Raw genomic sequence first — 27,860 nt, forward strand, 5'->3', positions numbered from 1 at the left:
TGTATATTTGTGCATATTTGATAGTCTGTGTTTGTTGTGTGTTATGTTTTGTTGTTTTATGATTATGTTTGTGTGTTAATGACTGTCGGGCCGTATTTATTTTTCTTACAACTTTATTTCACTATTTCACAGTTTCAATTAATTAAAAATGCATACAAGAAGGAATATAAACATTCTAAACTAAAGTATAACTAAATAAATAAAGGTGAAGAGTGCATGACAATCATTTACACGGGAATTAAGTCAAACTTTGGAAAAGTATACTTACTACATTACCCGAAATGCATTGCGAGAGCACTTTACTACGGCAAGCAGGAGGAGGAAATAGACGCTTTCCCATATTGATGTGAAGAAAGTCGAAAAAGTTTGGTAAAAGCGTCAGTCTGTCAAAAGTAAATACGGGTAGTGGCTTTTAACATCGGTAACTTTCGAGAAAGTCATTTATTACTGTCTTCAACGGCCACGCAGGCAGAACAAGTTATATCGTCACTTCTACGTTAGCTGCAAAGCTAAAAACAACTGTAGCTAGTAGTAGCTCGTAAAGCTAGCTAGCTACCTCACTTCCGCCCTCTTCTTTAAGCGCAAATATTTAAAGGTTTCACGTGAACCAGCAGTTGAAAAATGCAACAACATGGTCGTCTTAAGAGAAGGAATGTGTCCCGGACTGGATGAGGATTTAGTCCGTGACCTGCGTGCAGCTGGTGTTACAACAGGTGAGTTGTGTGTGTTGAGGAGAGGCTTCCATCTTAATTAAAAACAACAATAACAAACATGGTGTCTTGTTTTCACAGTGGAGGACATGGTCTCATCTGACATTGAGGAACTTGCTCAGAGATGCACTGTGTCGTATAAGGTATTTAATTAATGCATTCATTAAATACTGTGTGTATTGACCCTGACAACTATGCATGACCACACTTTCTGCAGTAATAACCTTATCGTGTGCAATATTACATTTCAATTTCATGTCCAATATAACTTTCTGCTACTTCTTTCAACAATATCTCTCTCAATATCGCACTCAATATTACTTTTCTATTTCAGCCACTGGTGTTAATATCACTTCTTATACACTTTATATTGTTACGCTTGCATTTAATTTGTTGTTGCATTTTACTTTATGTATTTTATTTGAATTTTTACTTTATTTATTTACCTTAGTCTTATTGCTATGATGTTCAATTTTGCAATGTTGTCAGTATTCATTATTATACACTTAATAATTACTCTATTTATATATATGTTTAGCTCTTCTTCTCTTGTAATCTTTAATGACACTCTGGCACAATAATTTCCTTCAGAATTAGTAAAGTTCTATCTTATCTCTTATGTCAGTGAGTGAACACCACCAGATTGGATTGTCAGTTTCCAGTTAAATTATAAAAAACATCATTACACCCACTAAATCCAGGAGGTGTTTAAAAAAACATGCACTGCTTCAACTAAGCCCCTAATCCAAACACATATCCTCCCCGCAACGTATAACAGACATCACTGGAGACAGTGTTGGAAAGAATACAAATCAAAAGACTAAAGACACCCACGCGTTATTCCTGGCATAAACAGTGCCGAGTGGGAAGCTCTGACCAGCCTGATGTTGATCTTTCACAAAGTTTCACCCACATGCAGCACAAGTTAGGTGAGCTACAATTAAGAAGAAGAGATAGCCGTAGTGTCCACACACTGGGCCTGTACACGTGTGGCAGAGCCAGGTCTCCGGGTTAACAAGCCAGGCAAAGTTGTTCTACTTCTAATTGTATTTACCAACTCAGCAATTAAAACTAGACCACAGCGTTTCATGTAGCTATAAATTGCAATATTGATATTTCAATATAAATCCCACACACTGCACATACTGTTTATTGTACATTCTGTAAATAGTCATCCAGTCCGTGTACATCCACACAGTATTCATTCCTTTGTTTGTTAGCTTACAGCTTACAGAGCACTTGACCTGTATAAAGATCGTTTAGTTCTTATTTTACTCTTGGTCTTTGGTGTTTTTTTTACACGTATTTATATAATGTTTTTTTCAGTACTTGTCCCCGTAACAATCCAGGGAGATGTAAAGTCTAATTCTTTGTATGTGATTATAGATACTCGGCCAGTGAAGGTGAATCTGAGATAAAACAGAAGTCGCATTGGAAAAATAGTTAAAAACATCTATTTAGAAGTTAAATAAATATACGTTTTAATATAGTTGTAAGCAGTAAACAATAGAAACGTTATATGGTGGGCCGTAATTAGATGGATGGCCAGCTCCTGTAGTTTAAGAGAACCACCAAGAGAGCAGAGATCATGAAAGAAATTCTGCCGAACTCACTTCTGACCTTTTTATAGATAACGGAAAACCTTTTTTTTTTTTTTAAGATCATAAATAGTTTTTTCCACCAAACTTTTTCAGAGGTATAAGAGTGCAATTATTAAGGAAAGTGACCCAGAAGGGCCTTCTAGATAGAAGTGTATCAGTGAATAATTGTGTGGGTGGACGGGGCACGGGAGTCAACCCGAGCCTTCATGGTGGAAAGATGAGTGAGAGCGTCTCAGTGAGCAACACAGCCGCTGTCTGTACGTGCAGCCTGAACATGTGTAGGAAAATCATCTGAGAGACACTTTAGAAAAGTCTGAAATGTATGTTTTATCCATACTTTATGTAGACTATCAAAGCTCTCTCCTCTGTGCCCCCCCCCCTCCCTCCTCTCATTGAGATCATTACATTTTTTGTGAATATTCTTTATTTCTTCCTGCACTGCCTGCAGCGGGTTCAGGTTCATGCTAGTGGCCCGAGCCAGACTCCCTGACCAGCTTGTTCAGCCTGCAGGCATCCCCTGAGCTGATGGCCCGCCTCCCTCTGGTCCATCGGACTCCTGCTGTTGATCTGAACCATTGTTGTGCACACACACACACACACACATTACGACGGCTAGGAGGTCGACGCGAGGTCGCCTGCTCCCCAACACGCTCATCGGACTGAAAGCAGCCTGAAACTGAAGCTGCTCAAAGCGAGCTTTCTTTGTAAAAACACATCCGTCCTTTGAGCCCACGTCCCAAATTGGGGCAACAGTGTTCGCACTAATTGAGACCCAACAGATTTGCCTTATTTTCCCAAAATACATTTCATGCTGTTGGACATGAACTCGGCAGGAGGAAACCCGCTCATCAGAGTAACCCACTACCGAGTGGTATCGAAACTTCTCCACTCGGTTTATACCTGCAATACATCCTTTTTGTGCCCCGATAAAAATAAAAAAGACTATTTGTCAGAGTATGTGAGCAGAGTGGAGCGTGAGCTTTGTGAAACAGTTGTCGCGTTCTTATCTCCCGCTATAACCTGAAGCCCTCGATGGTTTGTTGCACAGAACCTTTCTGAGGAGCCGGGTCTCCTTAAAAAACTCTGTATTTCATTTGCAGGACGTAACAGCACACGCTCCAGCGCCGTGCACCTTCAGCTGCATAATACACGCATACAATATGAGATCAGTTTATTTGATGCATGTCAAGTATGAATGCATACAGAATATACTCCTTACTAATCATGTTGTCCTTTGATTTGTATATATGCTCTCATGGAAATTGACAATCTGTCATGTAGGCCTGTTTTGGGCTCTATTGATGCATAATCAGAATCACGCACACACACACACACACACACACACACACATCTGAGTAGATGTTTGTTGTTGGACATAATCTAGTCAAGCAGCAAAAGAATCGAAGTGTATCTTTGTAAATCTATGATCACGAAGCAATGAAAGAAAATCAACTCTCTTTGAAGTTACAATTATTCGTTAGGTCTCTTCTCCTGGAATTAAGACACATTAAGGTTAATACACAACTCTTTAGGTTGCTGTTTTGCCATCTTATCCAAAAAGTGAAGAGATAATGTGAATCTGGGGGGAAGAAGCATGTTTTAACATTGCCGAAGCCAATCGGGAGAAGAGCGAAAACGTCTTTTAAATTGAGAAAAGCTATCAGTGCCGTTCTTTGCTCCTCTTTCAATAAAGAAGTACTCGTCCTGATGTCTCTGATGCTAATGCAGCATCTTCAGGAGCCGCCATTGTTGTTTCACACTCGCATAAACCAAACTGCCCGTAGCTCCTCACAGCTCGCTGATTGCTCCAGACACACAGGAAGCCTGACGAGATGGATGTTTTGTTTCATCTCGTGATTTTGCGAGAATCCAGCTGCAGAGTATGTTTTTGCCAACGAAAAAATAAAATCCAGTCGATAATGATTCTTATTGTTCTTCTGTTCCATCACCGTGTTGGGATGTGGTGCGTGTATCCATAATAAATACATGAAGCAATAAGTATGTCATTTGGTGCGAAGCTGTTTATTCATGTGCAGTTCTTAAAAATAGAACTAAAACATACAAATATTATCAATAAGTTCATCTTAAATCTTCAGGTCCTCGTGCATAAATAGAAGATCAATAAATAAGAAATATAGTGCGTTGTGAGTCCATTCTTTTTTTAAAATCACGCTGTATTTTCCACTTCTCTACCATCATCGTGACTCATGTGACAATATTCTTGATTTTCCCGATAATGGAAATTCACCACAATGTGAGTGGTTTTTCTTTTTATCTGCGATAGTATCCGATCTTGCCCCATCCCTGGCTGTGTGACCCTCATGTGCCGTACATTTTTCTATTTCAGGCTCTGTTTGCCATCCGCCGAGTGCTGCTGGCCCAACACACGGCGTTCCCGGTGTCGGGCGCTGATCTGTATGAAGAACTGTTGAGCTCGACATCCATCCTCTCCACTGGAAATCCCAGGTAAAGACGATTCTGCACACGCAGCAGAGCACACTGCTTTGTCTCGGGGATTTAACGGCGGGCTTCGTGCCACAAGAGCTGAAAGGAAGATTCACCTCCAAAAGCAAATATGCATTCCTAAGGACAGTTCTCCACATATTGAATAAACAGTGTCAAAAGTGAATTTGTGGTGACGCTTATTTTAAGCGTGTCGTGGCTTCTTCCTCGGTGCCACCTGATGGTATTTCAGATCAAAGTATTTGATTTGCATAGTCGTAGTAGTAGAGGTATGTTGTGTGTTTTGAAAATTGCAGGACATAATTGATGCAAACAAAACAATGTACATGTTGCACCTATTTAATGTGTGCGTAAACCACCATTGTTGCATCAACGGCTGCATTTCAAACGTCATTAAATCCGGTGCATCGATTTTGACATTTTTGCTCTTCAGCTCTGCAGACCAGCACAGACCGTCCACAGTCACAGGGAAACGCATACAATCAATAGTATTGTGCATCACAAGATGGTTTGTAGCCAGATTCCTCTTCATCGATCCATTTTTATCAAACTAAAGTCTTTTCAGTGTCGTTAAAATCCAATTTGCATTGAACTGTGCAGGTAGAAAGTGCACGTGGAGTACGGCAGCTGCAGTTAAAAATACAGCAGAGTGTTTTAAACTTGGCGTGTGCGCTACATTCTCGCAGCGAGAGCGGACTTCTTCGCTTGTTCCATTTGGCTCGTAAACGCAGCCTAAAGTGGCTTCTGATATATCCGCTGCAATAACTTGCCTTCTAGCTCGACTACTTTCCACAAAAGAAAAACAACCAGAACATCGCTGACAAGTTCCTTTTTAAAACATTTTGGCGTCACATGTTCAAATCAAAATGACTTTAAAGGATCACAGCCCTGCTGAGAGACGGAGCGTCCCACTGAGACGTGTGCTAACCTCACAGTTATCTGAGTATTCCTCAGCCGGGACACATAGACCGGGTCAGGTCTGTGAAGTGGGCCAGCGTGGCACAGTTTATACGACGGTATCTTTTCTACACATAAACTCACTGTTACAGCATAATTAATGACCACAGGTGTTTGTTTTTTTACTCTCCGTGGCTCCTTCTTAAGTGCTTTTCATAAATGAGTTAGTGCTTTGGATTAGTGATATGAGACTGAATCAGCCATGTGAGTTGAAGGCAGTGGGATTAGTGTGTCTTGGCTGCGCTCTACTGGTGAGAGGATGAACTGGTGAATGATGCTTCTTTGCTGTCCACGGTGTCACACTTACAGTCACAGTAGGGCTCGTGGTTTATGCAGAGACAGAATAGAAACACATCCACTTAGTTTCAGGTGTAGGAGGCTCCAGTGTTGTGCTGAAGACGAGATTTAATGGATGCAAGCTAAGGCAGCGAGGATGCTCACTAAGGATTATATGGTTAACAATAAGGCCACTCGCACAACTACACAACTACACCCTGTGACAGAATACACATGCACACGCTCAAACCCGATACGCAGACCTCGGCTCGGCTTCTTCTAGTCGCCGTCCTGGTATCCAAGAAGAGGAGAGATGATGTCCGGCTTCAACCCAGCTTCTCACGAAAGGCACTCGTTCAAATGTGTCCATTTAGGTCCACAAACAGACGTAATGCGTCTCTTGTCTGATGTCACAGCTGGAGATCGTCTCTCACACTCACTATTCATATTTGTGAATACGTGTTTTTTCAGTTTGAATAATGAAAACTGCTGAGCGTTAGTAAGCTTTTAGAGATATTTTAGTGATCATTTGCGAAGTGAAAGATAATTGTTTAATGTTTTAGAGACCCCAGGCAATTGAGGCTTTCAGGGGGTCTCAAGTGTCAATCAAGGGGTCTCGGCCCCACAAGACCCCTCGTATTTTGCACACTGAGGTACACCGAGCTTAAACTAATGCAGTCCAATATGTCAGCCCTGTAATACATTCTGTAAATTCTGTAATCTGTTGATGCAGGATGATATTTCCTGCTTTGCTTAGTGTGTGAAGAGAGGTTTCTCAGCTGATTGGCAGCATAGACGGAAGAGAAGATCTCGCTGGTCTCTGCAACAGAATCAGTGAACCGAATGTAAAAAAAAAAAAAAAAACAATATTCATTATAAGAGCAGATAACTGTGACGTTTTATTTCCTCTAAAAAACGTTTCTCTGAGGGAACGTAGCCTGAACGAAATGAAGCCAGAAGCCCTGAAGGCTATAAACACTGTTTGGACTTCTCTCCAGCTGTTTCAGTCACGGCGGCTGCTATAGACACCTTTTTGGCATATTATTTGAATGTCTGTTTCCCTTTTCTTCTACCGGCTCTTTGATATATGCACAATGTATGAATGTCAGTTTGAAATCAAAAGAGCTCAAAGAAAACCTTCCAAACATAATATAATAACCAAACGTGTAGTTGAACCTTTCTACTTACGTCTCTATGTTGAAATGCACAGTACCATGGTGGGTAGGGGGACCTTTCCTGAACTGTCCTATTGTTCAATTCTTAACTAATAAGAGTTAAACCATTATTTACTGTCTCCTTAAATATTATCAAGCACAAAAACACACTAATGCTACTTGCATTTCATACACCTCCATCACAGCTCAAGTCCGAACAAACAAATGCAGTGTAATCCTTAATAACGAATGATAAATGGAACTCATTTTGTTTTCAGCCACAGAGAGAGAGAATCAAACAAAGACAAACAGAAAGAAAGCTTATCAGATCTGCTGCTGCGGTGATTTGTCAAACCAACAGGGTGGATGATAAGCTATGATAATGGCTTTATTGCTGTCATCAGCTTGTGTATCATGGAGCCCACATAATATTTTTGTCAACACCTGATGGTGTAATGACACATTGATATTATAATGCCGTGTAGAGGCTGCTTGTAGAAATGTTTGGGTGCGATCAAGTGATAAGATTCAGCCTCAGTCACTTGAAACCCCGTTTTAAAAAGAGCAAATAATGTCTTCTGTCAAACCCTTGTCATTAGAAATGATCATGAGCCCACAGCCACCTTTACAAGGAAGCTGCAAAAGACAGCAGTGTGACGCTGTTTAGTTCCATTGTTTGTTTAAATTATTATCCAGATTTAGATTGTATGGTTTTAGCAAAAGATCCACGTGTTCAGGAAGTAGTGAGCATACGACTTGATAAATGAGACTTGGGCTGTTAGCGACCTGTCAAAAAACATGAATCATTTCTTTCAACAACTACGATTTCTGTCCTCCAAATTTGAATACAAATGACACCTGACCTTTCTGACCACGTGATTTACTTATTTACACATGACGTGTTTACTTAATACATCAAATGAACATGAGTTGCCCTCGTTGGCAACAAGGGCAACTAATAAGCCTGTCCAATCGTTTCGTTTTGCCCAAATGTTGTGATTGGACGGGCTAGGCCAGTAGCAGCAGCGACCTGTCAATCACTGTGTAGCCCCGCCCCTAAAGCATACCCTGCTTTATGGTCTGTTTGACTCTAAATGGACCATCATTTACTAAATGAACATCATGCTGTATTGAAGAAGACTTGAAACTAGAGATTGAGACCATAAACTCATGTTTACAATGTTTACTGAGGTAATAAATCAAGAGAGAAGTAGAGTCATTTTCTCATAGACTTCTATACAACCAGAAGAGTCGCCCCCTGATGGACATTAGAGAGAATGCAGCTTCAAGACATGAAGCGTTGGCTTCACTCGTCAGAACCGGAGGTAGCTGCCTGTGTTTGCCTCACTGTGTAGAAGAGACTGGGATCAATATTTTATGGCAACATCAGGCTTCATTCAAGTCTAAACCTTTTTGCTGCATTAACAAATTGGTCAAAATATAGAAAGGGATTAAAATTCCAGTTTGTAATGTAGATAATTTTACATAACATAGAATTGAGCTGATTGGCGCCGTTGTCCCGATCCAACCAATCGAGTCAGTATCGGACAAATATCGGTGCCTCCCTAATGAGTGCAGCCTGTGAGAAATTCAGAATCTGTACCTCTACAAGGAAAATCACTTTCATCCTTCGCAGCTCTGACAAGAACGCAACCTGCTGTTTCCTCAACAGTGCAACTCTCTCCGCTCCATCATCGGAGAAGGCAGGAGTAATGGAAGTATGTCCGTCCCCGCAAATTCTCCTCTTCACAATCACGCTGTGGGTGATGAGAACCGCTCTTAACCAGTGAGGCTTGACCTTCAAGCTGAGGGACCTTGTCTATGTAGATTTAACTGCACCGCTGTCACATCCGTCACCACACGAGCAGGCGGAGATGATGAGATTCCACAAACTACACAGATCGCTGAACGTCAACATAGACCAATCAAAACATTCCGGTGCTGAAGGAACAGATGGGTGAAGCGTTACCACGGAAAGCGTTATCTTGGTGATGATCAAAATAGAAATGCAGGAGCAACACTCCTTGTTTTTAGAGCTGGTGCTGATGGACATACCTGCATTTCGGTAAAATACGTGTTTTATTTGTGTTTTTCCAATATATAATTCCGAATTCCACTAACTATATTACAACTTAAATCAGTATAGAATAATTTAGAGTTTGACTATGTGTTGCTGATGCAGCAGTTGTTTGGTATTCCGCGTTATGGACTTATTTGGATTAACACTCAAAGCATTGAGGTTTGGTACTTAAAACAATATAAACATCAAAACACAATGGCTCTTGTATGGAGAACGTCGGGCCGTGAAGGCCCTGTTGAAGCTGAAGGAATTATTGTTATTCTCTCAAATGAATTGCCTTTTTGGGGCTTTATCATATCCCAAAACTCCCCAAATGTGGCTTCCCTGTATTCAGTGCTGCATTTTGGCACCAGATGTTCTCATATAACATATTTTACTGTAATAATAATACACTTTCATTGTGGATCCAACGCTCTATTATATTTGATGCTGCTCCAGAGCAGGTTACGTGTGCAGCTTTCATTTCCATTTTAGCAATCCACCCGCTAAGAAGTGAACCACCGACGTAGGACTTTAAGACCGACCAGAGTTAACCCCGAAATTACCTCGCTAAGCCCAAATCCTGCTCTTGTTAGGTCTGCAGCAGCAAGTTGCCATGGCAATATAGCCAGGTTAAAATAGAGCCGCCTTCATAACATCGAAAACTGTCTTTAGGCTCAACACACACACACACACACACAGCACTGCTGTTGCTGGTTTCTTTTCACCTTTTGTTGTTTAAAAGTAGAGGAACTTGTAAACTGATAGAAAAAAATCATAAATAAACAAAGTAGCAGATTCTTTAAAAACGAGTCCAGCACAGACCCAACACAAGTGGAATGCTTTTGTCATCAACTCAACTGTACAGAAAAAAGTACAATAATATAAATATTTGTATTTATATTTGGTTATTTCTTTTTTTATTTATGTGTTTGACATTTATATTATTGTATCAAATATAGATTATATTTTATTATATATCAAATATAGATTTTATCATTTTATATTACATTACATTCCAGGATTCTTACTCAAACCCATGGAACTTTTGAAGTTCTTCTTCCCCTCAGAGTCTGTCAGCCCCTCAGGGTTTGGTGGATCAGGGTTGCCGTTCTTCTCCTGCTCCCTGGTCTCGTCTTGCTTCTCTTCTATGACCTCGCCCTGAGCTTAGTGACCTGCTCCTGGGTTGGTTGAGTCCTGTTTTTCTTTCGGGTCTTTCAAATCCGTCTTCTCTTTCTCAGAAGCGTGGTCCTTCAGGGCCCTGATCTCGTCCTTTTCTTCTCAGCCATCAGCTGCTTCGTGGCCTCCAGGTCTTCTTTCCGCTGAAGGTTTCAGCACTTTGCAGCTTAGCTTTCAGCTCCTCCACCTCCTTTTCAAGAGCATCCTTCTCCTGCTCCCAGATCTTGTCCTGGTGCTCTTCTTTGAGCTGGCTGAGATCAGTTCGGAAGCCGTGACTGACCTCCTCCTCTGCCTGGAGCTCAGTGAAAAACGTCTTCTCTTTCTCAGAGGCTGGATCTCCTGTAGAAAAACGTCTTCTCTTTCTGTAGGGTCTGGATCTCCTCCTCCATCTGGTGAACCAGAGCGTCCTTCTCAGCCATCAGCTGCTTCGTGGCCTCCAGGTCCTCTGACATCTTTCTGCTGTCAACCTTGAGCTCCTCTTCATTGCTCAGGTTGGGCTGATGTTGACGTTTCAGAAGCTCAAGTTCTTGCTGGAGAGCTGCATTTCTTTCTCCTTCAAGCTGGAGCTCTGCTGAGAACTTCTGCTGGTTGATGATTTGAGACACTTTAAGGTCCTCATAGTCCTTTTCAAGCACCTTCTTCTTCTTGGTTTTGATGCTGCTTCGATCCTCAGTGGCGATCCTGAAGGTGATCATGGTCTCTGGGTCACTGGCCCTCTTAAGCCTCTCCGGTTCATCCTGCAGGGCCTTCTCTTTGTTAATGAACACTTCTTTCAGGCTCTTCTGACGGGCCACCTGCTCTCTAGCCTCCTCCAGTTCTTTGAGGAGCTCCTTCCTCGGGTCAGACTCCGAGCAGTTTTGGGCGACCTCCTGCAAAAGGACTATTGCTGTGTAATTCAGCTGTCTGGCTTGGTCCTGATTGTTGTTCCTACCCTGCTCCATTTATTAGCTGGTAAACAAGTACACAAGGGTCTTGTATAAATGCAGAATGTAACTGATAAACAGTTCTGTCTCTATCGGTGGTTTTTCTCAGTTAAGAATTCCTTTTCTCTCGAAACGGTTTGTTTCAGTTGAAGATTCCTTCTCTGTCTCGAACCCTACTGATGTCATCATGAGGTCACAACCTTCTGCCAAACTTCCTCCTGAATGTTTGAATGAGGTTCTAAATTCAAAATTTAGAGCATGATTTAGGGATCACTTCCACTCGGCTCTCAGACGGAACACATTTTAGCAGCCTGGGGCAGCGTTCTGTAATTGTTTTCAAAGAGAGTGAATCGTGCTGCGCGCTGCTGTTGTTTTGCTGAGCGCCTCTGGGTTTTTTTCCGCTGTATGCGGTAGGCTAACGGAGCGGTAGCCTGTAACTGTCTGAGTTATGTGTTGCATTGGTGAAATGGACCAAAGTTGTTGTTGCACCTCGGGTGTTGGATGTGTGCGTGATTTAACATCACACAGTGACTGATCTAAATACCGTGTCCGTAGCGAACCGCGAGGCACAATGGCGGCGCTACAGTCTGAGAGACACGACTCACAACTCCAGTGACGCCATGTTAGCGGCGAATAGACAAACTGTCTCGTGTGTTTTGTGCCATCTGATCGGTTCTTCTGATTGGCCTTTATAAAGACCACCGAATAAAGTATGTAGAACGAATATTAGATTATATTCAATATTCAATTTTACAGTCTGTACAGCTCTCTCCTTACACCCTCGCATTGGAAAAGTAAAAAACCTTTAACAGGAAAAGAACCGGAGCTCTTGAAATTCCTCGCTCCACGTCTCAACTTTATTGTGGATGTGTGAAACATAAGCACACACAACCAAAAATCTGCCCAAATAAATCAACCAGCAGCTGAAAAAAGAGAATATCTGTGGTAAAGGCATCGCTACACATTGTGAGGAAAAGGTTACCTTACATTTACATCAGACTGCATCCCTGCTCTCCATGCACAGATGTTTAATGCATTTATTCCTGTCGTGTTTCAAGTGCAAAGTAGTGGACAGCTGAGGAGAAAGAAACCTGACTCCCACTGTGCACTGTGCTCAGCAGAACTATTGTTCACAAAATGAAATGAGATCGGTAAAGGGAGGTTAAGGTAGCACAGCAATGCTATTGGCTGTTGACGGCTGATTGTGAAACCTGGCCCTCTTTAAACCTCAGTATCCGCTCGGTAGGAAATGAATGGACCTCCGGTGATTCATTGCGTACGTTTCTTGCTGTGTGAACTCATAAAAAGAAGAAGAGAGGTGGAGGAGGTCGGGGGTGTGTGAAGGTGGAGCTCAGGGAAGATTTACCTCGGCAGCCCCAAAGAACCCACAACGAGTCCTGTGAATACAGATCGTACCCGTCTGCACAAGTCCAATGCTGTTGTTCTAAAGGAAGAGGTTCAGACTGATGGTGAAATGGGAATTCTTTGAGCAGAGTGGTGTTAAAGAGAGCATCTTTATATGCTGTCAAAATCACATTACAAACAAACAAAGCAATGGCCCTTCTGCTTACATCAGTAAATGCATATTAAAACAAGTACACACTTTACATTTAGCAGTGTATTGTATTTCACTTTATTCTTTTGTTTTTATCTGAATTGGTACCATATCTTCAGTAGACACTCCCATTAGACTAGAACAAACAATGCCACACACACACACACACACACGAATGAAAAGCCAAGTATTTTTGGTAGATTAAATTTGAAGGGAGCAGCCAGTGGCTAAGCTTGATTAGCAGCAGTGAAATTAGGAATTGGCCAAACACCTTTTTAAGAATATTCTGGAACCTGATGCAAGCTCTGTTTTTATGATCCTCAACCGACTGCAGCTCTCTGTTTTTGGCTCTGCAGACGTCCGTGGACTTGATTGTTTCTTACATCGGATGGCAGTTGTGAGTAATAAATTGCACCTTGTTTTGTTGCAGCTTAGATAAGCTGCTGGATTCAGGCTTGTATACTGGAGAGATAACGGAGCTGTCTGGAGGCCCGGGAAGTGGCAAATCTCAGGTGAGCTTTTCCTGCCTTCCCTCTCCATCACTGATCATTTCCACCTCATAAATTCCCTCTTTTTCTTTTTTTTTTTTTAATTCCCTCCTCGCCTATAGAATAACAAGTTGTACTCTGCTAGAAGCGATTCTTTTCGGAGTTTAGCTAACACAAGTTATCCACGCCATCATAAACTATTCCCTGCGCGGCCGACTTGTCTTCCAGGTGTGCTTCGGGGTGGCGGTGCACATTTCCTACCACCTCAAACAGAGCGTTATATTTATCGATACGACAGGAGGGCTGACTGCCAGCCGCTTGCTTGAAATGCTGCAAGCTGAAACCAGTAACGCAGAAGAGCAGGTGAGCTGATGGAGGGTTGAGCTTTGAACTAAATATTACACGACGCGCTGTACAACACGTCGTGAAACACGCTGTCGTTTGGCAGATGGCGGCTCTTCAGAGGATCCACGTCTTCCGTTTGTTTAACGTCTTCTCTCTACTCGACTGTCTGTACGGGCTTCGCGGTGGCAAACTTCAGCAGGTTTGTTTGCAGTTACACCCCCCCCCCCCCCTTTAGAATATACCAACAGTCCTGTTGTACCCAGGGAACATATGAGAAAAGACGGATCAAATTTCCAGTAATGTAATTTTGTCACATTTGGTATTAGGCGTCTGTTGGCGGCGGCTCTGTGAAGGCGGTGATCGTGGACTCGGTGTCAGCTGTTATCGCTCCTCTACTGGGAGGCAAACAAAATGAAGGTGATATCTTTTTCTGCATCATCCCACCCGAGGCTGTAAACTCTTAAAAGATATATAATAAATATCACAACATGTGACGTATAAGTAAGTTCCAGTCGTTAGAGAGTGTGACGGTAACACTGAAACGTTGGTCTGGTCACATTAAAACCCTGAACCGTCACGTTTAGAGAACAATAGAGCTGTTGTCATGAACCTTGGCGCTGCTTCAACTTACTTCTGACCCTTTGAGAGTCGAAATAATTGAAGTTCTTAATCCAAATGATTCAACTTTATTGCAAAAATATTGTTTTATAGAAAGCTGTGATCTAATTAAACCATCACTCAATACTGCCGGGTTCAAAGGGTTCAAATCTGAAATAAACCTGCACGAACAAAAAATGTAATTAAACCTTATCTGAAAACAGTCACTGTATAGAAATAGCTGAGTCGCTGATTCACGAGGTGTTTTGTTAAATCTTATAGCCACTTTAAGCAAACACCGCTGGTTTATGTAGAACAAGTTTCAAGTGTGATTGAATTATGATTAAATGAACGCATGAGCGACCTCAGCTTGAGCTCTGAGACGTTTGTTAGGAGACAGATGTAGTTCATTCTACTTGAAGCCCTTTCTTGTTCTCCACACCTGAGCAGCTCCGGTCCAATAGAAAAGCAAATGAAACAAAAGACTATTTCTACAGATCGGAGGTTAAAGACCGAGAGAGTCGGCTCAGTTAAGTCCATCATTTTGTAGCGAATCATAAACGCAGTCGTCATGTCAGGAAATAGAAAAGGAATGCTTTCAGGATATGTGGCTGCTTGATGATGGCATTATAGTATTTAACTTGATTACTCATTGACTTTCTAAACACAAGAAAAGAAAAGTTTACATTTTAAAGTTGAATGCATCAATCTGGAGCACGTAGAGAGCAGAAATAAGAAGCTAGAACGTCGTGCTCGAGTAAACAATTTAACGATAAACATAGAGGTTTTAAAGATATGAATGGTGACGACACGGTAAAATAAAGTCACGGCCACAAAGCGTGAGCACACGAGACCTCGGTCCGTGTTTCAGGACGAGCCAGCGAGAGGAGTGAAGACAGAACCACAGAGACAAGCAGTCTGTCACGTGAAACAACAAGAACCGGCCAAGCTTTGCACAACCAAACGCAGCCGAAAAACATGACAAAACCAAACCAGCAGTGCATTCCTGTGCAGACGTTTCAGTGATCAACTAAGTCATTAGAATTCATGAAGGCTTCATGGCCGTCCCTCTAATATGCAGTGGACGGACCGACATTTCTCCGTCTCCAGAGCTGCGCTGCCAACGTTGCTGAAAACAAAATGAGTCAACCGTAAGAACATTAAAGACTCCCCACAAAAAAACAATACTTGTAGCCTGACTGCTGAACTGCATGGAGATAGAGATTGTATATTCTGTCCATGAACAAACCTTCCTCTGCCTGCAGGCATGTCCTTGATGATACAAGTGGCAGGAGTTCTTAAGACGATGGCAAAGGACTTCAATGTGGCTGCTCTGGTAAGGACGACACAGAGTGCATCTCCAGAGTCCATCTGAACTCTGAACAAACCTCACACTTCCTCTCCTTGTTGCTTTGAGACCTGGAGTGAAAACTAAACTTTCTTTTGGCGAAGAAAAGCAAATCACGATTAAAAACAAGGGGCCGCTGACAATTACATGATGAAGAAACATTCAATCCATTTGTTGGTTCAGGTGTGTGACTGTGAGGTTATAATAATGTTAAGATATGAACTAATCACATTAGCATGCACCAAAGAAAACTTCACCTTAAATCATTGCGTTATTAGAAGTGAGATAAAGATAATTTGATGTGCTGTTTCATGGTTCCCTTTGATTAAAAGTAGGACAATCTGGGTTTAACTGTCTCTCACAAGCTGCACTAAACCATAGAACACAATGATAAAATGGTGTGATGATCCCCCAAACCAAAGACTAAACATGACGGGGTCTGGGTCTGCAGGTCACAAACCATGTCACGAGAAGTGGCGGCGGGGAGGTGCAGCCGGGCCTCGGCGTGTCGTGGAGTCACATCCCCAGAACCAGGATCCTGCTGGAGCGAGAAGAGAGGGCCGCGGACATCAGCCACTCGAGTGTTCGCTCTGCAACGCTGATCAAGTCCTCGAGACTGGTACGACCACGAGCACTGACTCGCACAGACGGCATCTTTTGGCTTTTTTTTTACAACCAATGAACGGAAGTGACGTAGAGACGCCGTATACGTAGTCAATCACAGTAAGCCCCGCCCTGCTTTATGGTCTCTATGACTCTAAATGGACCATAATTATGTTGTTGAGAGGCCATTTCAACCTTGACAAAGGCAGCGCAGACCAGATCCTTCCCTTCTCACCTTTCACAATAAAAGCCCTCGACATATTCACTGCCTTGTGTTTACTAGAGGAAACTCAAATTCACTCAGAGCATTTAGCTAAAAGGAAACTCTGACAGTAGCTTCGTCTTTACAACAGACTGACAGACGCTGCTCTGGGTTACTAGGATCCTGGTAGTTGTTCCTCTACCTGTAAAACTATTCAAACTTTTTATCAAAAAGGTGCAAAGTCACATTGCAGGAAGTATTCTGCAGTGTAAAGGCCTTAATTCTCTTAATTCTGTATGGACACATGTCCATCTATAAGATGAGACCAAAGTTTCACTGTCAATAACTAGAGACATACAGCAGAAGCTTCTACTCATAGCAAACACATAAGTGGACTTTTAGCGAGTATTTATGATAACAAGACAAAATTGCCATTATTACTGAATACTGTTCTACGGTCTGTGTTACTTTTTCCCCCCTCTCCCATTAATAACTGTCAAAAAAGGCATTAATTATACATTTTCTGTTCTGTAGTTACAGAAGTGTCTGTCAGACGAGACAAAGAAGCCCTTTGATAAAGCTCATTCACAGGGAACAGTGTTTTATATCGTGTGTGTGTGTGTGTGTGTTTTTATTCTGAAGCTAGTAAATGAACCCTGTCATCTGCTTTACCTCTCAGCCGTGTCACATCAGAGAGGAGTTTGACTTGCGGTGGTGGAGTCGCTCTAAAGAAGGATCCTCAGGGAAGAGGAAACGGGACCAGACGGATTCCTGATGAGAGACGACTGTAGAGCTCTAACCAAAGGTACAGCGATGCTTCTGCACCGGATTCACAACAGAATGTTTGTGTTTGAAGTTTCTGATCGACTCAATACTGTGGAATCCCGTGTAATAGTATTCGTAGTATCCTCTGTGTGTGAGTGCATAGATAATAGACTCGTTATATGGATGTAGAAGAGGGAGGACTACAGAGGAAGTCCTTTCTTCTGTGCATCTTTCAGGCTCTTCAGGGGAATCAGGATCATGTGGCTTTTGCTCCCTCAGAGCTTCAATACATTCAAACATTTAATTAAAGCACCACATAGCCTGAAGCAGCCTGGGGATGAACAGGCTAATTCCTCGAAATGCATTCCGATGCAGGCTGCAGTTAAACCGTTCCAGCATCTCACTTAAGTCTCACGATCTGGAATCAAAGTGAAATGTTCTTCAATTAGAAGGAAAGCCTTCCGAAAACAACTGCTTGTCATATCCGGTTGTCTGCAGGGTCTTAAGAACATGTTGCTACACAGATACAAACCCCGACCGACTTCTGCTTGATGCTGCGCAAAGCTCCCGTTACGCCCGGGAGTTAAACTACCGATAAAATGGGGAAATGCAAGTTTTTGGACAAATGCTGGGAAGACATTTATAGCATCCATACCACTAATCCATCACGTGTCAAATGTACTGTTTAAGAGGACTTTTATGACTTTTTTCGACACGCTATACCAGGTGTGTCAAACTCAAGGCCCGCAGACTTGATAGTAAAAATATCCCCATAGTCGAAGTTATGAGATAGAAAGTCAAAAATAATTAAAGCTGCAAGCAGCGATGTACGGGCCCTCGCATCCTCCCGCACGTGTGTGAAGTGATTTTTTTTTTTTTTTACAAAATTCAAAATGGTGGAAGATTTTGGTAGGCGGAGCTTAGGGTCCCAAGAGGATTTTTTGTAGAACTCATTCAGTTGCTCATGTCTGTAAAATCTTAAATAATTTGGACATATGGGCTGTCGGGGCTTGCCTTCCCATTATCTAGGTGGCGCTAGCGAGTAATTTTGTATACTCGAGCATTGGACCCATAAAATATCAAAATTTCCCGCAGTCCTGATATGCTCGCCAAATATGGGGAGGTTGGGGACATGTCAGATACCCTTAAACGGTTTTTCATCATAGGGTATAATAATAATTCCTACAGATACAATAGGGACCTCGCGGACCCGACGTTGTCGGTGCTCGGGCCCTAAAAATAAAGTAACTTAAGTAAAGTTATGACTTTTCGACATGGTACACTGACTTTTTCATGACTTTTTTCGACATCCTATACTATGCTGTTTATAACTCCGCAGCAACTCCCTTCATCAACATCGATTGTCTTCCTTCAGGATGGAGTCCAATCGCCAAAGACGTTGCACTATTCACATTTGTACAATGTGTAATAAATTATTGTGAAATTCTAATGAAGTCTCTCCTGATTGAATGACTTTTTTGACTGTTTTTCGACTTTAACCCCAGTAGAACAAACTGAAAAAACACAATTGGGTTTCATCATTAAATTCTTTTCTTTAATGCATTTGCACATAATTCACTGAACACACGGAAGTCCAGAAGCATCCAATACATAAACTGACCGATGAAAACAAGGTAAAAACAATATGTCTGTAATAAAATACACTTTCATGTTCTTATATGCATAATATAAAAACAATAAAGGAAAATATTTAAATTGCAGTAATTACTATTTACAAAAGGCATTTTCTTTTAAAAGGAACTTTTACAACTTCAGTACCTAAAATAAATCAAACTATATGCAGGTCAGGTGCAGTAGTACAAAAAGGCTTTGATATCAGGAGAGTAAGGTGACAGTTTTACAGAAAGGCGGGATAAGGCCTGATGAACATTAGGTAGCCTGGAGGAGTTCACCAATGAGGAGCGAGTGCTTTTCCTCCGTTTCGTCTCTGGCCGGTCCAGGTTGCCTTCCAACCCAGCTGATATCACACAGAAGTTCCAAATCATCAAGGTTGATAGGGTGAGGTCATCGCTAACGGAAATAACGAGCCTGTTGACGAGGGCATCTCCCATGCCATGCACATTATGCACTGAACACAGACTTCTATTCGCCAAACCTGTAAGGCAGTGTACTGTACTGTTTATATGTTGGTTGAAATTAAAGATATGTGTAGTTTTGGTTTTCCAAATGTGCAAGGTGTTGTAATTAATGCAGTGCTTACTCTGAATCAACACTACAGGGATACGGAATAAAAGTTTTTCAAATAAAAATAAAGTAACTAAAAAAGTAACTTTAAAAGTAAAGTAACTTTAAAAGTAAAGTAACTAAAAAAGTAACTTTAAAAGTAAAGTAACTAAAGAAGTAACTCTAAAAGTAAAGTAACTAAAAAAGTAACTTTAAAAGTAAAGTAACTAAAAAAGTAACTTTAAAAGTAAAGTAACTAAAAAAGTAACTAAAAAAGTAAAGGTAACTTTAAAAGTAACTAATAAAGTAAAGTAACTAAAAAAGTAACTAAAAAAGTAAAGTAAGTAAAAAAGTAACTTTAAAAGTAAAGTAACTAAAAAAGTAACTTTAAAAGTAAAGTAACTAAAAAAGTAACTTTAAAAGTAAAGTAACTAAAAAAGTAACTTTAAAAGTAAAGTAACTTTAAAAGTAAAGTAACTAAAAAAGTAACTTTAAAAGTACAGTAACTAAAGAAGTAACTTTAAAAGTAAAGTAACTAAAAAAGTAACTTTAAAAGTAAAGTAACTTTAAAAGTAAAGTAACTTTAAAAGTAACTAAAAAAGTAAAGTAACTAAAAAAGTAACTAAAAAAGTAAAGTAACTAAAAAAGTAACTTTAAAAGTAAAGTAACTAAAAAAGTAACTTTAAAAGTAAAGTAACTAAAAAAGTAACTAAAAAAGTAAAGTAACTAAAAAAGTAACTTTAAAAGTAAAGTAACTAAAAAAGTAACTTTAAAAGTAAAGTAACTAAAAAAGTAACTTTAAAAGTAAAGTAACTAAAAAAGTAACTTTAAAAGTAAAGTAACTAAAAAAGTAACTTTAAAAGTAAAGTAACTTTAAAAGTAACTAAAAAAGTAAAGTAACTAAAAAAGTAACTAAAAAAGTAAAGTAACTAAAAAAGTAACTTTAAAAGTAAAGTAACTAAAAAAGTAACTTTAAAAGTAAAGCAACTAAAAAAGTAACTAAAAAAGTAACTTTAAAAGTAAAGTAACTAAAAAAGTAACTTTAAAATTAAAGTAACTAAAAAAGTAACTAAAAAAGTAAAGGTAACTTTAAAAGTAACTAATAAAGTAACTAAAAAAGTAACTAAAAAAGTAAAGTAACTAAAAAAGTAACTTTAAAAGTAAAGTAACTAAAAAAGTAACTTTAAAAGTAAAGTAACTAAAAAAGTAACTTTAAAAGTAAAGTAACTTTAAAAGTAACTAAAAAAGTAAAGTAACTAAAAAAGTAACTTTAAAAGTAAAGTAACTAAAAAAGTAACTTTAAAAGTAAAGTAACTAAAAAAGTAACTTTAAAAGTAAAGTAACTAAAAAAGTAACTTTAAAAGTAAAGTAACTTTAAAAGTAACTAAAAAAGTAAAGTAACTAGAAAAGTAACTTTAAAAGTAAAGTAACTTTAAAAGTAACTAAAAAAGTAAAGTAACTAAAAAAGTAACTAAAAAAGTAAAGTAACTAAAAAAGTAACTTTAAAAGTAAAGTAACTAAAAAAGTAACTTTAAAAGTAAAGCAACTAAAAAAGTAACTAAAAAAGTAACTTTAAAAGTAAAGTAACTAAAAAAGTAACTTTAAAAGTAAAGTAACTAAAAAAGTAACTAAAAAAGTAAAGGTAACTTTAAAAGTAACTAATAAAGTAACTAAAAAAGTAACTAAAAAAGTAAAGTAACTAAAAAAGTAACTTTAAAAGTAAAGTAACTAAAAAAGTAACTTTAAAAGTAAAGTAACTAAAAAAGTAACTTTAAAAGTAAAGTAACTTTAAAAGTAACTAAAAAAGTAAAGTAACTAAAAAAGTAACTTTAAAAGTAAAGTAACTAAAAAAGTAACTTTAAAAGTAAAGTAACTAAAAAAGTAACTTTAAAAGTAAAGTAACTTTAAAAGTAACTAAAAAAGTAAAGTAACTTTAAAAGTAAAGTAACTAAAAAAGTAACTTTAAAAGTAAAGTAACTTTAAAAGTAACTAAAAAAGTAAAGTAACTAAAAAAGTAACTAAAAAAGTAAAGTAACTTTAAAAGTAAAGTAACTAAAAAAGTAACTTTAAAAGTAAAGTAACTTTAAAAGTAACTAAAAAAGTAAAGTAACTAAAAAAGTAACTTTAAAAGTAAAGTAACTAAAAAAGTAACTAAAAAAGTAAAGTAACTTTAAAAGTAACTAAAAAAGTAAAGTAACTAAAAAAGTAACTAAAAAAGTAAAGTAACTAAAAAAGTAACTTTAAAAGTAAAGTAACTAAAAAAGTAACTTTAAAAGTAAAGTAACTAAAAAAGTAACTAATAAAGTAAAGTAACTAAAAAAGTAACTAAAAAAGTAAAGTAACTAAAAAAGTAACTAAAAAAGTAGCTTTAAAAGTAAAGTAACTAAAAAAGTAACTTTAAAAGTAAAGTAACTAAAAAAGCAACTTTAAAAATAAAGTAACTTAAGTAAAGTTATGACTTTTCGACATGGTACACTGACTTTTTCATGACTTTTTTCGACATCCTATACTATGCTGTTTATAACTCCGCAGCAACTCCCTTCATCAACATCGATTGTCTTCCTTCAGGATGGAGTCCAATCGCCAAAGACGTTGCACTATTCACATTTGTACAATGTGTAATACATTATTGTGAAATTCTAATGAAGTCTCTCCTGATTGAATGACTTTTTTGACTGTTGTTCGACTTTAACCCCAGTAGAACAAACTGAAAAAACACAATTGGGTTTCATCATTAAATTCTTTTCTTTACTGCATTTGCACATAATTCACTGAACACACGGAAGTCCAGAAGCATCCAATACATAAACTGACCGATGAAAACAAGGTAAAAACAATACGTCTGTAATAAAATACACTTTCATGTTCTTATATGCATAATATAAAAACAATAAAGGAAAATATTTAAATTGCAGTAATTACTATTTACAAAAGGCATTTTCTTTTAAAAGGAACTTTTACAACTTCAGTACCTAAAATAAATCAAACTATATGCAGGTCAGGTGCAGTAGTACAAAAAGGCTTTGATATCAGGAGAGTAAGGTGACAGTTTTACAGCAGGACAGAAAGGCGGGATAAGGCCTGATGAACATTAGGTAGCCTGGAGGAGTTCACCAATGAGGAGCGAGTGCTTTTCCTTCGTTTCGTCTCTGGCCGGTCCAGGTTGCCTTCCAACCCAGCTGATATCACGCAGAAGTTCCAAATCATCAAGGTTGATAGGGTGAGGTCATCGCTAACGGAAATAACGAGCCTGTTGACGAGGGCATCTCCCATGCCATGCACATTATGCACTGAACACAGACTTCTATTCGCCAAACCTGTAAGGCAGTGTACTGTACTGTTTATATGTTGGTTGAAATTAAAGATATGTGTAGTTTTGGTTTTCCAAATGTGCAAGGTGTTGTAATTAATGCAGTGCTTACTCTGAATCAACACTACAGGGATACGGAATGTGACGACCCCGCCTCTAACCTCGTGGCTGATTGCCTGATGCAGAGCACCTGGTTCTGGAGCATAAAAGCCCTGCTCCAGTGTTGCTCTGCCCCTGGTCGTGCTCTGACATACTTGGAGTGATCTCTGCCAGTGGCTGCCGATTATACTTTGGTTTGGTCTTCTTTGGTTTTGCTGACAACACCCCACACTTCATCCCACACACATCCATGCTCACACTACTGATATACTGACCGACACACTTCTCAAAGGTAATTACTTTCTATTTTGTTAACAATAAATACGTTAATTTACCACCACCACCTGTGTCTTGTCCATATTTGTCATGGCCTAAGAGCCGGGTTGTGACAGGAATAAAAGTTTTTCAAATAAAAATAAAGTAACTAAAAAAGTAACTTTAAAAGTAAAGTAACTTTAAAAGTAAAGTAACTAAAAAAGTAACTTTAAAAGTAAAGTAACTAAAAAAGTAACTTTAAAAGTAAAGTAACTAAAAAAGTAACTTTAAAAGTAAAGTAACTAAAAAAGTAACTTTAAAAGTAAAGTAACTAAAAAAGTAGCTTTAAAAGTAAAGTAACTAAAAAAGTAACTTTAAAAGTAAAGTAACTAAAAAAGTAACTTTAAAAGTAAAGTAACTAAAAAAGTAACTTTAAAAGTAAAGTAACTTTAAAAGTAACTAAAAAAGTAAAGTAACTTTAAAAGTAAAGTAACTAAAAAAGTAACTTTAAAAGTAAAGTAACTTTAAAAGTAACTAAAAAAGTAAAGTAACTAAAAAAGTAACTTTAAAAGTAAAGTAACTAAAAAAGTAACTAAAAAAGTAAAGTAACTAAAAAAGTAACTTTAAAAGTAAAGTAACTAAAAAAGTAACTTTAAAAGTAAAGTAACTAAAAAAGTAACTTTAAAAGTAAAGTAACTAAAAAAGTAACTAAAAAAGTAAAGTAACTTTAAAAGTAACTAAAAAAGTAAAGTAACTAAAAAAGTAACTTTAAAAGTAAAGTAACTAAAAAAGTTACTTTAAAAGTAAAGTAACTAAAAAAGTAACTTTAAAAGTAAAGTAACTTTAAAAGTAACTAAAAAAGTAAAGTAACTAAAAAAGTAACTTTAAAAGTAAAGTAACTAAAAAAGTAACTTTAAAAGTAAAGTAACTAAAAAAGTAACTTTAAAAGTAAAGTAACTAAAAAAGTAACTAAGAAAAGTAAAGTAACTAAAAAAGTAACTTTAAAAGTAGAGTAACTAAAAAAGTAACTTTAAAAGTAAAGTAACTTTAAAAGTAACTAAAAAAGTAAAGTAACTAAAAAAGTAACTTTAAAAGTAAAGTAACTAAAAAAGTAACTAAAAAAGTAAAGTAACTTTAAAAGTAACTAAAAAAGTAAAGTAACTAAAAAAGTAAAGTAACTAAAAAAGTAACTTTAAAAGTAAAGTAACTAAAAAAGTAACTTTAAAAGTAAAGTAACTAAAAAAGTAACTTTAAAAGTAAAGTAACTAAAAAAGTAACTTTAAAAGTAAAGTAACTTTAAAAGTAAAGTAACTAAAAAAGTAACTTTAAAAGTAAAGTAACTAAAAAAATAACTAAAAAAGTAAAGTAACTAAAAAAGTAACTTTAAAAGTAAAGCAACTAAAAAAGTAACTAAAAAAGTAACTTTAAAAGTAAAGTAACTAAAAAAGTAACTTTAAAAGTAAAGTAACTAAAAAAGCAACTTTAAAAATAAAGTAACTTAAGTAAAGTTATGACTTTTCGACATGGTACACTGACTTTTTCATGACTTTTTTCGACATCCTATACTATGCTGTTTATAACTCCGCAGCAACTCCCTTCATCAACATCGATTGTCTTCCTTCAGGATGGAGTCCAATCGCCAAAGACGTTGCACTATTCACATTTGTACAATGTGTAATACATTATTGTGAAATTCTAATGAAGTCTCTCCTGATTGAATGACTTTTTTGACTGTTGTTCGACTTTAACCCCAGTAGAACAAACTGAAAAAACACAATTGGGTTTCATCATTAAATTCTTTTCTTTACTGCATTTGCACATAATTCACTGAACACACGGAAGTCCAGAAGCATCCAATACATAAACTGACCGATGAAAACAAGGTAAAAACAATACGTCTGTAATAAAATACACTTTCATGTTCTTATATGCATAATATAAAAACAATAAAGGAAAATATTTAAATTGCAGTAATTACTATTTACAAAAGGCATTTTCTTTTAAAAGGAACTTTTACAACTTCAGTACCTAAAATAAATCAAACTATATGCAGGTCAGGTGCAGTAGTACAAAAAGGCTTTGATATCAGGAGAGTAAGGTGACAGTTTTACAGCAGGACAGAAAGGCGGGATAAGGCCTGATGAACATTAGGTAGCCTGGAGGAGTTCACCAATGAGGAGCGAGTGCTTTTCCTTCGTTTCGTCTCTGGCCGGTCCAGGTTGCCTTCCAACCCAGCTGATATCACGCAGAAGTTCCAAATCATCAAGGTTGATAGGGTGAGGTCATCGCTAACGGAAATAACGAGCCTGTTGACGAGGGCATCTCCCATGCCATGCACATTATGCACTGAACACAGACTTCTATTCGCCAAACCTGTAAGGCAGTGTACTGTACTGTTTATATGTTGGTTGAAATTAAAGATATGTGTAGTTTTGGTTTTCCAAATGTGCAAGGTGTTGTAATTAATGCAGTGCTTACTCTGAATCAACACTACAGGGATACGGAATGTGACGACCCCGCCTCTAACCTCGTGGCTGATTGCCTGATGCAGAGCACCTGGTTCTGGAGCATAAAAGCCCTGCTCCAGTGTTGCTCTGCCCCTGGTCGTGCTCTGACATACTTGGAGTGATCTCTGCCAGTGGCTGCCGATTATACTTTGGTTTGGTCTTCTTTGGTTTTGCTGACAACACCCCACACTTCATCCCACACACATCCATGCTCACACTACTGATATACTGACCGACACACTTCACAAAGGTAATTACTTTCTATTTTGTTAACAATAAATACGTTAATTTACCACCACCACCTGTGTCTTGTCCATATTTGTCATGGCCTAAGAGCCGGGTTGTGACAGGAATAAAAGTTTTTCAAATAAAAATAAAGTAACTAAAAAAGTAACTTTAAAAGTAAAGTAACTTTAAAAGTAAAGTAACTAAAAAAGTAACTTTAAAAGTAAAGTAACTAAAAAAGTAACTTTAAAAGTAAAGTAACAAAAAAAGTAACTTTAAAAGTAAAGTAACTAAAAAAGTAACTTTAAAAGTAAAGTAACTTTAAAAGTAACTAAAAAAGTAAAGTAACTAAAAAAGTAACTTTAAAAGTAAAGTAACTAAAAAAGTAACTTTAAAAGTAAAGTAACTAAAAAAGTAACTTTAAAAGTAAAGTAACTTTAAAAGTAACTAAAAAAGTAAAGTAACTTTAAAAGTAAAGTAACTAAAAAAGTAACTTTAAAAGGAAAGTAACTTTAAAAGTAACTAAAAAAGTAAAGTAACTAAAAAAGTAACTTTAAAAGTAAAGTAACTAAAAAAGTAAAGTAACTAAAAAAGTAACTTAAAAAGTAAAGTAACTAAAAAAGTAACTTTAAAAGTAAAGTAACTAAAAAAGTAACTAAAAAAGTAAAGTAACTAAAAAAGTAACTTAAAAAGTAAAGTAACTAAAAAAGTAACTTAAAAAGTAAAGTAACTAAAAAAGTAACTTAAAAAGTAAAGTAACTAAAAAAGTAACTTTAAAAGTAAAGTAACTAAAAAAGTAACTTAAAAAGTAAAGTAACTAAAAAAGTAACTTTAAAAGTAAAGTAACTAAAAAAGTAACTTTAAAAGTAAAGTAACTAAAAAAGTAACTTAAAAAGTAAAGTAACTAAAAAAGTAACTTAAAAAGTAAAGTAACTAAAAAAGTAACTTTAAAAGTAAAGTAACTAAAAAAGTAACTAAAAAAGTAAAGTAACTAAAAAAGTAACTTTAAAAGTAAAGTAACTAAAAAAGTAACTAAAAAAGTAAAGTAACTAAAAAAGTAACTTTAAAAGTAAAGCAACTAAAAGAGTAACTAAAAAAGTAACTTTAAAAGTAAAGTAACTAAAAAAGTAAAGAAACTAAAAAAGTAACTTTAAAAGTAAAGTAACTAAAAAAGTAACTTTAAAAGTAAAGTAACTAAAAAAGTAACTTTAAAAGTAAAGTAACTAAAAAAGTAACTTTAAAAGTAAAGTAACTTTAAAAGTAACTAAAAAAGTAAAGTAACTAAAAAAGTAACTTTAAAAGTAAAGTAACTAAAAAAGTAACTAAAAAAGTAAAGTAACTTTAAAAGTAACTAAAAAAGTAGAGTAACTAAAAAAGTAACTAAAAAAGTAAAGTAACTAAAAAAGTAACTTTAAAAGTAAAGTAACTAAAAAAGTAACTTTAAAAGTAAAGTAACTAAAAAAGTAACTAAAAAAGTAAAGTAACTAAAAAAGTAAAGGTAACTTTAAAAGTAACTAATAAAGTAAAGTAACTAAAAAAGTAACTAAAAAAGTAAAGTAACTAAAAAAGTAACTTTAAAAGTAAAGTAACTTTAAAAGTAACAAAAAAAGTAAAGTAACTAAAAAAGTAACTAAAAAAGTAAAGTAACTAAAAAAGTAACTTAAAAAGTAAAGTAACTAAAAAAGTAACTTTAAAAGTAAAGTAACTAAAAAAGTAACTTTAAAAGTAAAGTAACTTTAAAAGTAACTAAAAAAGTAAAGTAACTTTAAAAGTAAAGTAACTAAAAAAGTAACTTTAAAAGTAAAGTAACTTTAAAAGTAACTAAAAAAGTAAAGTAACTAAAAAAGTAACTTTAAAAGTAAAGTAACTAAAAAAGTAACTAAAAAAGTAAAGTAACTTTAAAAGTAACTAAAAAAGTAAAGTAACTAAAAAAGTAACTAAAAAAGTAAAGTAACTAAAAAAGTAACTTTAAAAGTAAAGTAACTTTAAAAGTAACAAAAAAAGTAAAGTAACTAAAAAAGTAACTAAAAAAGTAAAGTAACTAAAAAAGTAACT

The 27,860-nt window shown here is 36.8% G+C and overlaps 1 protein-coding gene across 5 annotated transcripts; it reads left to right on the forward strand.

The window, feature by feature from the left end:
- Positions 1-357: 357 nt before the first annotated feature.
- On the forward strand, positions 358-23,098 carry rad51d (RAD51 paralog D). Of its 5 annotated transcripts, none has more exons than XM_079172024.1 (11): positions 358-713; positions 792-853; positions 4,659-4,777; positions 13,308-13,389; positions 13,594-13,728; positions 13,814-13,909; positions 14,037-14,127; positions 15,573-15,643; positions 16,107-16,274; positions 17,140-17,265; positions 22,850-23,098. In XM_079172024.1, the coding sequence occupies exons 1-10, from the start codon at positions 632-634 to the stop codon at positions 17,233-17,235; spliced, it is 1,002 nt and encodes a 333-aa protein (XP_079028150.1). In that variant the 5' UTR covers positions 358-631; the 3' UTR covers positions 17,236-17,265; positions 22,850-23,098. The 5 variants fall into 5 exon arrangements, with proteins under 5 accessions (XP_079028150.1, XP_079028152.1, XP_079028151.1 ...); XM_079172026.1 differs by lacking the exon at positions 22,850-23,098 and adding an exon at positions 18,601-18,639; XM_079172025.1 differs by lacking the exon at positions 22,850-23,098 and adding an exon at positions 18,565-18,628.
- The last annotated feature ends 4,762 nt before the right edge of the window (positions 23,099-27,860 follow it).

This window comes from Pholis gunnellus, assembly GCF_910591455.1.
Source record: "Pholis gunnellus genome assembly, chromosome: 13".
NCBI lineage: Eukaryota > Metazoa > Chordata > Actinopteri > Perciformes > Pholidae > Pholis > Pholis gunnellus.

Excerpts from the sequence above, each read along its gene's own strand:
- rad51d (XM_079172024.1), top strand. The coding sequence starts at position 632 with ATGGTCGTCTTAAGAGAAGGAATGTGTCCCGGACTGGATGAGGATTTA. Across the intron at positions 13,729-13,813 it reads CCAGTAACGCAGAAGAGCAG|ATGGCGGCTCTTCAGAGGAT; the intron begins GTGAGCTGATGG and ends GTCGTTTGGCAG. Across the intron at positions 15,644-16,106 it reads ACTTCAATGTGGCTGCTCTG|GTCACAAACCATGTCACGAG; the intron begins GTAAGGACGACA and ends CTGGGTCTGCAG.